Source organism: Colletotrichum chrysophilum, assembly GCF_026319265.1.
Source record: "Colletotrichum chrysophilum strain AFK26 chromosome Unknown scaffold_5, whole genome shotgun sequence".
Classification (NCBI taxonomy): Eukaryota; Fungi; Ascomycota; class Sordariomycetes; order Glomerellales; family Glomerellaceae; genus Colletotrichum; species Colletotrichum chrysophilum.
Window position 1 is genome coordinate 453,088 of NW_026517292.1, and position 9,915 is coordinate 463,002.

At 54.7% G+C, this 9,915-nt stretch overlaps 2 protein-coding genes across 2 annotated transcripts; both read right to left on the reverse strand.

Moving 5' to 3' along the window:
• Positions 1–757: 757 nt before the first annotated feature.
• On the reverse strand, positions 758–2,180 carry COL26b_001234 (uncharacterized protein; the record flags this gene model as incomplete). Its single annotated transcript, XM_053174189.1, has 3 exons — positions 758–1,157; positions 1,218–1,655; positions 1,711–2,180. 3 exons carry the CDS (start codon positions 2,178–2,180, stop codon positions 758–760), a joined length of 1,308 nt encoding a protein of 435 aa, XP_053041899.1.
• Positions 2,181–6,613: 4,433 nt separating this feature from the next.
• COL26b_001235 (uncharacterized protein) lies at positions 6,614–9,651 on the reverse strand (the record flags this gene model as incomplete). Its single annotated transcript, XM_053174190.1, has 4 exons — positions 6,614–6,825; positions 6,879–9,049; positions 9,107–9,485; positions 9,537–9,651. 4 exons carry the CDS (start codon positions 9,649–9,651, stop codon positions 6,614–6,616), a joined length of 2,877 nt encoding a protein of 958 aa, XP_053041900.1.
• Positions 9,652–9,915: the final 264 nt, after the last annotated feature.

Consider the following 9,915-nt stretch of genomic DNA (forward strand, 5'->3'; position numbering starts at 1 on the left):
GTCATCACTTCCTGCTCCAGCCTTCTGAGGATGCGGTCGACGTGAGTGAGAGCTACCCTGGTTGCAAGGGACCAAATGTGTCAGGCGCGGCCGCACAGGCCAACGCGACGTCGTCAAAATTTGTCCAACAATTGCCCGTCCCAAGCCCAGTCGGTCTCTTGGATAATTATGCCGCTGGTTGGTGCAGTTCGTGAGTGAGCGGCGCCTTTTAGTTGAATGTGAAGTCTCAGGTTCAATGCTCCAGCCACAACAGAGAACAGGTGCTGATGTTGCCTACGGTGGCGTGCAGGTGCATTGTGCTCTATACCAGCTGGTGGCAGCTGGCGGATGCCTGTGATTGAGGCGCTCTCCACCTGCAGCAGACCCCAAAGTCTTTTTCACTTTAACATCAACGTCACAGCATCAAATCATCCGCGCTATTTTCTCGTGTTACAACGATCATTGAATTGCGCGTTGCTATTTGTTTTACCTGACGTATTTTGCCTGCCAGCCAACCATACCATGCCAACCAAGAGCCAGTCCTGGAGATTCAATGTCAACCTCAACGCCGAAATTGCGAAACCAGACCAGGTTGTTCCCATGTCTATGATGTTTGACCCCCATCCCGCGTATCTCATACAGTTCTCATAAGAATGTCGTAGCCCACGTGATTGATCATCCAAAGGGCATAAAAACGTAAAGGTCTTCGGAAGCGACATAACAGTCTAGACCAAAGGGCCCGTCATGCTAGCTGCCATCGAAGCATCCCTTGGAAGAATCAGATGTGTCCAGAGCGGAAGCGGCGGACGTGGGCTCTCTTGTGGTTTCTCTTCTTGGCCCAGGTGACGAACTCAGTGGTTCCGGACTGGCATTTGGTACCAGCAGCCATACTCATGATAACCGACCACCGTCCGGAAGCGCATCGCTGGAAGTGAGTGCCCTCGATGCAGAGCCACTGGCCCTCATCGGTACAGGCAAGGCCAGGAGTCATGGAGCCTGGAGCATTGGCACCGCCCGAGGGAAGGGCAGTGGGAGTGGGGACAGGCACGATGTCGCTAGCCGTGGGAGCAGCGTTGGTCTGAGCCGGTCTGCTGATGGTAGCGAGAGTGGTCTTGGTCTCCACCTCAGAGTCGCAAGAGACGCTGCTGCTGGACACGGGAATGAAGACGCCGCCAGGGCTGTAGACGGTTAGCAATGTGATCTACAGAAGTGAGTGGGTGGGTGGGAAAGCTACTCACAGCGAAGTGGCGACGGGAGAGCCTGTAGCGGCGCCAGTGGTGGGCGCAAGGCTGAACTGAGGCGCGCTCTGGATAGCCGAGGAGACGGGAGCGACAACGCTAGGCTGAGCCGCGGCAGGAGAAGAGGGTGCAGCGACAGGGTTGCTGGCGACCGGAGCGCTGGAAGCGACGGGGTTGGCGGGGGCGGCAGAGCTGCCACCACCGGAGCCACCGCCAGCAGCGGCAGCGCAGTTGCCGGAGGGGGGCGCGGTCTTGCTGGAAGTGTTGTCGACATCCGGGCCGGGGTTGGGGAACGCGACGTCAGAGCCCTCAGCAGTGCTGCAGCCATTGCCGATGTTGGCCTCGAAGATCTTGGGGCGGCTGCTGAACGAGGAAGTGGCGCTGCTTGAGGCACCGCTGCTGCCACCAGTGACGGTCACGACGGCGCAGTTCATGTAGCTGTGAAGGGTCAGCAAGGCTCAGAATTACTCGAGGAGAAAGCTGGGGGACATACAACTCGCGGTTGCCAACGTTGTTGAACCAGGTCCAAGCGAAGAGGGCATCCGAGGAGGCAGGAGCGTCGGCGGGGACCGTGAACTTGAAGGACGAGGTGCCAGCGGGAGGGCAGTTACCGATGTAGCTGTGGATGACGGTGAAGGTCTGGCCCTTGTCGTAAGAGAGAGCAGCCTGGCAGCTACCGCCGTTGTGGTTGGCACCGCCGGCGATGGTCATGTTGTACTGCTGACCGGCCTGCCAGGTAGCGACCGACTGGGCAGCCGCAGTTCCCAGGAGGTTGAGGGTGCCCTTGCAGGGGAAGTCGCTGCCCGAAGCACTCAGAGGACTGGTGATGCTGTAGTCGATGTTGGCCGAGGTGGAAAACGGGTTCTCCTTGGAGCGCAGAGGAGGAGGGTAGGTCATGGCCATGTGAGCCATACCCTGGCTGACCAGCAGCGACCACATGGTGACGGCGAAGGAGTACTTCATGATGTCTTTTTCCTGAGGTTATTGAGAGAGGAAGAAAAAGAATCTCGAGGAAAGGCCGAGAAGATGGAAGGGTGTAGGTGAAGGTTGGGGAAAACTTGGCTCTTGAATGAGTGTGAGTTTGCTCCTCGTCCTGATATGTGCGCGGGTCAGGTGTGATCCCGGGCTTGGGGTTGTGTTGTTGTTGTGAAGGTGAAAGAGGTGAATGAGGGTGAGACGGTTCAAGTCAAGGTGACTGAGACGGGCGTCTTGGATTTTTTTGTATCCGAAAATGGGGATTGCAGACTCGAGCACAGTTTGAAGGAAAACAAAAGTCCAAGGACTGACGATGAAGAGTAAGGAAGGAATGTGTTGGTTGTGCAAGAAGGTTGGTCGGGAAAGCCCAGTACGTAACCGTTGCGATGTGGAAGGAGGCAGGGAAGGAACGGCGTGCCTTCTTCTTCGTGGGTCTGCTACTTTGGTGCGCAGGTGTGTGTTGTGTGTGTGTGTGTGTAAGGAAGGTGTGTAAGCCAGGCAAGGTAGGTACCCAGGCTAAAAAGTTTGGATTTTGGTTTCTGCTTGAGCAACAGTGAATTTGGTGTCGTGTGTGACGCAATATCAGGGAAGGTCAGGAAGCAAGAGAATGGAAAGTGAGGTAAGGGAAGAGAAGAGAAAGAGAAGCCGAGACCCGATCGAGGTGTTGTTGATGTCAGGTGCGGATGGAGCAAGAGACTCAGGAAGGCGGGAGGCTGTCACGGGCTCTTTATCGTTGATGAGATCCGCAGTCAACCAGCCCGTCGAAGGAAGGCAAGGCGCGCCGAACCAGGGTCAAGGGCGAGGAGGGCGAAGAAGGCAAGGGTGAAGGGCCGGTCTGCCTCCCAGACTCTGCAGATATCCCGCTCTAGTGCAGGTACCAGGCTGTCTGCATTCTGCCCTGAGGAGAGGTGATCCCGTCCCGCCTGCGGGTTGGCTGGCGGTCGCGGGGTGCGCTGCGCTTGGCCAACACCACTCCTACCCTTCATGGTCTTCTCGCGCCGGAAAGGAACGACCCCTGTCGGCCTGCTGCTTCCCTGCACTGTTCAGGATCTGTTCAGGTTCTTCGGCACCTTCTACTTTGAGATACCTCATCTTCGCAAGCTGGATGCCTCCTAGACGCTTGTAGATCTACCTCAGCTTCAAGCTGTTCTTGCAATCGGCTATTCGGATGCTGGCAGCTCTGAGCTGGCGGTTTCCATCATGATAATCCCTCCAGAGTATCTGTACCCAGGCCGGCCGATCCAGTCTGGACTACGACCTACGACCTACTTCTGAATCCAAGCCTCCCTTTCCTTCTCCCTCTGGATTCTTTTTTCAGATCCAAAAATCGGGCGGCAACCCTCGGCTCTCCCGTGCCCTTTAATCCTGTCCAACAGACGAGAAAACCTCGAGAAACTCGACTTGCGCCTAGAGGGACCGCAAGATTCCTGTGTCTTCACCCCTTGCGCCCTAGCACAGAACGGCCCAACCACGCCTGCCGCCGCATTGTGGGCCCAGCTCAACGTCGTCGCTCCACAAAGGCGTGGTCTCTAGGGACACACACATTTGTACCAACGGCGGGGACAGCGGCGGGAGGGCGCCCAAGATACCTACGCTAAGGCTAAGACTGACAGAGAGGAGAGACAGAGACAGGCGCGTTTGTCTCTGATTTTCTGCCCCGATAAAAAATAAAAAAAAAAGTGGGATGAACACGGAGAGAGCGGCAGTCACTGGTCAGAAACTAGACGTGAGGTTTGATCCAGCCCAGTCATTGGCGAAGGGACGGATGCACGAATGGGAGGCCACAGCGGCAGTTGCGCGCCAAAGATCTGAAGCGCAAGGGGCGCAAACTGACCTACCTTCTGGCCGTTGTCGCCGCCGCCGCCTTCAAAGAGACCTTGGGCAGCTTCCTTCCCTGCCCTGGGAGCAATGTAGCACGACACACTGCACCTCACTGAAGAGAGCAGGGGCACCACGACGGGTTCGACGGTTCGGATCCAGACCGGATCCAATCAGACGGCCCGCGTGCCTGGCATCGGTGAGCCGCCCGTTACCGTGATTGGCGCAGCCCGTTTACTCAACCTGCCCTGTGACACCACCTCACAGCGCTCATCTCCAGCTGTACCACCGCAGTGAACGTGTTGTTGGAAGCACTGCACCACCACGAGGTGCATGGTAGTCGTTGCGCTCTTCAGGCATCTGAACATCGAACAGCAGCAAATGAGGGAATCGCAGTGGGCCAAGCCAAATGGTCCCACTGTCCAGGATCTGCGATTTTCCCTCAGCATCCCCCTTCCTTGACCAGGTGTCCCCGCTCCAGCGCCTCCCTAAGCGGCAGCCTCCCCCGGGAACCGATTGTGACGTGACGGGGATTTTTTTTTTCTTCCTCTGCTTTGCTTTGGTTTTGTTACCCAGTTTTTTAGTATTCTAGAAAGAGATTTTTTTTACTAATAAGCTTCAAGGCATCAATAGATATACTACTATTTAGCCTTATTTTTTAAGGTTATAGAGAACCTTAAAAGTAAGGATTAGTGTAGCTATAAAACTAGCTAAGCTAGCTATAGAGATTATAATACTATATTAACCTCTCTATAATATCTTTATTAATCCCTTTTAAAATAGCTTAACTTAATCTTACTAATATTTATAATATAGAGATTACTATAGTTAGCTATTTAAACGATCCTAACTTCTAATAATATCCTTACTTCTATATAAATCTTATTAAGAATATTAGCTTTAAGAGAATAGATAGTTAAGCTAATTTTAATAGATAGTAAGATAAGTTATTATTAAAGAGTTTAGTTTAGCTTATTAAGCTATATATAGCTTCTAAGAAGCTTAATAACAAACTAACTATATATTACTTATATATAAAAAGTTTTTAAATATATACTAATAGTAATTAATAATAGTACTTTACATTAACCCTTAGAGATTATATTATTAGAGATACTAGCGATATTAGTATAGTAAATAGCCCTATTAGCTAAGATATAGTGGTATTAGGCGTAGGAGGATTCGCAGTAGTGTAGCTACTATCTGTGAGTACCCTGTTAATTAGTCTCAAAAAGTCTCTTTTTTGAACCACGTAGCTTATATAACGCAGTTACCTGGGGCCGAGGCCCGCAGGCATTTTTTCTTCCTCTGCTAAGTAGGTAAAACGTCCAGCCAGGTTAGGAAAGGTGAAGACCTGAAACATGCGACATGCGCCGTCAAATGGCATGCCCTGTGCAGCCGCCACGAATCAGAATGTTTCCTGCCATCCTCCACCCACCACCGCTGCCGCCCAGCAAAATGTAGTCACATTTGACCGAAAATCGAACTCCACGACCGTCCCTTAACCTCTCTCCTGTGATCTGATCCCGCCGTGCCCCGACCGATCATACCTTACCTTAATCCCAGCCGGCCACACCAGGCGACTGACATTGGATAATTCTGTCATTAACCTTCTCACATCAGCCCTCTCCCCATCTCTGTGTGTGTGTGCTATATCTAACCCGCACAATGCGACTCTGTCTTTATTTCTGCCGCCTGCGTCATCTCAACCCTGCCACGCCTAAAAATATGACCCTCCTGCGCCTAACGCGAGCCCGAATCTCTCTTATGTAACTGTCAGCAACTACACATGATCATGTTCCATTTTCAAACTCGTCTGCCGCCCCAGGGCGCACTTCGATGCCGTAGTTTCCGCCCCAGTCGTCGCTGCAACACTAGTGAAGCCCTCATTCTTTTCTCCCTTTTCTCTTGACCACCCATCCAGTTCCAAGGTGAACACTGGTCGTCGGGGTCAAATTTAAAGCATTCGGTCAGAGTTTATTTTTCCCGACATGGGCGACAGACGACAGCCACTCGTTGGACATGTGTATGAAGTAATGGTTTATCATGTTCAAGCCACCTATTGATAGATGGCTCTAGCCTGAACTGCCAGCTCTCACGCTTCTGCCCCTCATATCTCTGCTGAGCTGTCCGCACCACCCAGCCTTCAGGTACGCATCCGGATCATGGCCAAACGTCCCCACGTTCGTCCTCTCTGGTCCTCAATCGTCTCCTACTTCTAGCCAGACCCAGTCACCTCCCCCCTCGGTGACATCCAAGCGGCAGCATCTCCCTCGCCTCCGTATCACCTAGCTATCCTGCAAGAATAACCTGGATCATTTCTTGCCAACAAGTAACTTTCTGCCGATAAATGGTATGGCGCACAGAAAGAATACCTCCATCCAATGCTCGGGCAACAGGATCGACCCCGTTGCCTGCCGCTGGATGGGCCCCCTAACATAATCCCCCTTGCCGCCATGAAATGCCGAAGTGCCTGTGTCCGCTCAAGTCCAGCCGGTAAACAATATTCGATTAACAGCGGGAGCTGACCAGGCATAAATGTTGGCGAGGGCGGCATTCCAGACGGCGACGGTCTACCTCTGCCACGGTGCTGTTTTCACCATTCACTTGGCCTCCTCGGAGCCATCAGGACCGCGCCCGGGGCCACCGGCTGGGACTGCCGCGCCCTGCTGAGACCCTTGGTGTTGTCCGTGGTTGTTGAAGGGCTTGGCTCCGTAGGTGTTACTTCCACTTCGATGCTGGGCTCCGTATGAATGCATTTGGGAGGGACTCGTCCCGAAGTGCTGAGGACCCGGACCGTTGTAACCCCTGCCAACTAAGTTGAACCGTTAGCAACTTATTGGAAGCGGGCGCCAGGTACCATCTTACCCTGACCGCCAGGCTGCTGCGGGGTGAAGGCCGGCTGCTGGTACTGCACGTTGGGACTCATGCCGTACACCGGTTGACCCTGCTGCGAACCTTGGTGGGCCATCATGGGCGCGACTGGTCGTCCGGGACTAGGATAGCCGTTGGATCCCGGGATAGGCTGGGGCGGCGCGGCGTTCGGAGGCATGAACTGCGCATGGCCTCCGGCGTACATTGGCATCTGAGGTGCTGGTACCATCCCCTGGGGATTCATGAATTGCGGCATCATCGGTCCTCCCATAGGTGCACCAGGCTGTTGCGGCATGTACTGGTGATTGTTGGAGAAGTTGCGGAAGCCGCCCATGTTCGGCGTGCCTGGCACGAATGGCTGCATCATCGGCTGGTTGTAGGGCACCTGACCGGCGGAGCCCATGGCTGGCGTGTAGGTGATAGGAACCTGGCCCATTCGAGGCGACGCAAAAGACTGTGCCGAGTTGGAGTGCATCATCCTGTGATCGTCCATGTTTTGGTAGGGTCCGTGAGGCACGTGGCCTCCATGTTGATTCTGCATCGGCATAGGCGGCATATGAGGTGACTGGCGCGGGCCCATACCATGCGCAGGCTGCTGCAGATGGAAAGGGAGCTGATGCTGATGGGCACTGGGGACGACGTGCGTGTGGTTAGGCGTGGCGATGGACGAGGAGGCAAATGATTGACGCTCCAGAAATTCCTTGGACGTAATGTGCATCGTGGAATCAGGCTTCTCATTATCTTGAACCTGTCTCCACGTAGGCGGGGTGTCGTAGGACGGTCTCAATCCTTCGTTGTCATCCCAGTTGCGGCCCTGAGGTGGTTGGTAAGTCTTGACGTGAGCAAGGATGTAGCACTTCTTGACATCAACCGTCTTCGTCTTGCGGCGGATTAGCTGGCCAGTGGGCGCCGAGCTCACGAGAGTCGTCGCATCGCTCGTCGGCGCGTTGTTTGCAGCGGAGGAGCTAGGGCTAGATCCCGCACTGGGGTGACCATTGGGGTTGAAAGACGCGGCGAAGGGACTGGGTCTGAACTCGTGGCTATTTGGGTTTAACTTTCCACCAATGTGGCTCGGAACGCCAGTGATGCGTCGAGAGAACGCCTCGTTATTGTTTGCCGGCCCAGTCGGAGGGAGACGCATATCCTGGCCGCCACCATGCGGGTGTGCCGGCGGTTGCGACATCTTCTGTTGCTCGACGTTGCGGAGACGCTGCGCCAGCGGCTGACGATTCTGCTGCGCCATGTGCTGTCCTGACCTGTCGTTCCGGTACGTTTGGGTGTGGTACTGGGGAGAAGCATAAGATTGACGAGCGTTCGGATGCCGGTTCGGTACGTTCGAGGGAGATATCGTGTGCTGCGTGGGAGTCGGACGTGAGGCACTTCTTGTGTCTGTAGTGACAGACTGTGTGGCCGGGGTGTCGGCAGCCGACTTAGAAGCACCATCCTTTGACGGAGTTTCCTTGGGCTTTGTGGCAGCGTCTGCCTTGGCACGGGCAATGTCTTCAGCATTCTGGAGCGCCTTTGCCTGGATCTCCTTCTGTTTGGATGGGTCCTTGGCGATGATACCAATCAGATCGGATGGGACGGGGGTTGACAGCTTGAAGGTGTCGGCAAACTTCTTCAACTCTGTCAACTTGACCTCCTTGTCGGCCTTGGCCTTGCTGCTCCGAACTTTCTCTGCGTTTTGTCGCTGTTGGCTAGCAAACGACTTGAAAGAGTTGAGAACATCGCGCTCCACAGTCAAGGCAGCACTTGGTGCACCCTCCTTGACTTGAGGAGAGATGGTGCGACTAGTGGCCGCCGAGGGACGGGCTGCAGCAGCGGATTTGTCGGTCTTGGCATCGTTGGCCTTCGCAGCAGTAGCCTTCGCGTCCGCTGGCTTCGACTCGGTTGACTTTGCTGGCTCTTGCTTCGGAGTCGGCTTCGCGGCAGGTTTAGAATCAGCAGGCTTGGGAGCCTCCCCTCCCTGCGCAGCGCCGCCCTTGTTTGCGAGTTGGTTGAGGAGCTTGGCATCCTCTGGTTTGACCGCGGTTTGCTTCTTCGCCGGCGCCCTCAGCTGCGAAGAGATGATTGCGGGATCGACAGGGGCGCCAGTCACCGTAGACTGAGATGAAGGAGCTCGCTTGGCTGGGGGCGTGTACTTGTCGCGCCGGACTCCACTATACCTAAACCAATTGTCAGTTGAACGTTGCAGCGGGACATGACGAAGGAAGCGTTCTTACTTGTCTTCCTCGTCACCGCCCTGATCGTTACCACCACCACCGACGAAGTCCATCACACGCTCCTCGGCGACGTGAGCCGTTGTGGGAAGGCTTCGCTCGATCTCTCGAGCCTTGCGGTCTGCAGCAGCCATGCGCTCGCGGTATTGAGGATGGCTCTTGTCAATGGTGGTAGTGTAGATGTTCTCGTCATAGTCAGTCTTCAAGCCGAAGAGTCGCTCGTTCTCGGCGAACTGGTCCCAGGCTCCGCCGCTGGAGGATTTCTCCAAGCTCCCATCAATGCCATCGCCGGCGTCTGGAACCCACGGCTGAAGGGCTCGCTCGTTGCCCAGGCGGTTGTTGGTGGAGATGGCGGTGTCAGTTCGAAATCCAGACCGAGCGCCTTGTTGGCTGTTAGATCCGTCATGTCGGGTGTCTGAGCAGGGGTGCGTACCATTCTGGCCCTTTCCGTCGGCCTTACCCATAGCGGCATCTCTCTTGTTGTAGGACATATTGTTCTTGCTGCCGTTGTTCCCGATTTCACTCTGCAGCTTCTTGGGGGGCACCATCTTGCAGCCTCGGGCTGTGGAGGTAGTACAGAATGGGATCTTTCGAAGGCAGTGCCACCTTGACTACCAATGACCTCCAGTCCCCTGCAGGTAGGGTTAGCCCGGCTCCTTGTAGTTTTGTTTGAATAATCCGACGATGAATCCAGCGGCTTAGAGGAGGATGTAGACTTTTGGAAGCTGATGGATATGTGTCGATACACGGAAGGAGGGATGTGGGCGGGTATTTCCACAGCAACACACACCTTGCGACGGGAATTGGATGGT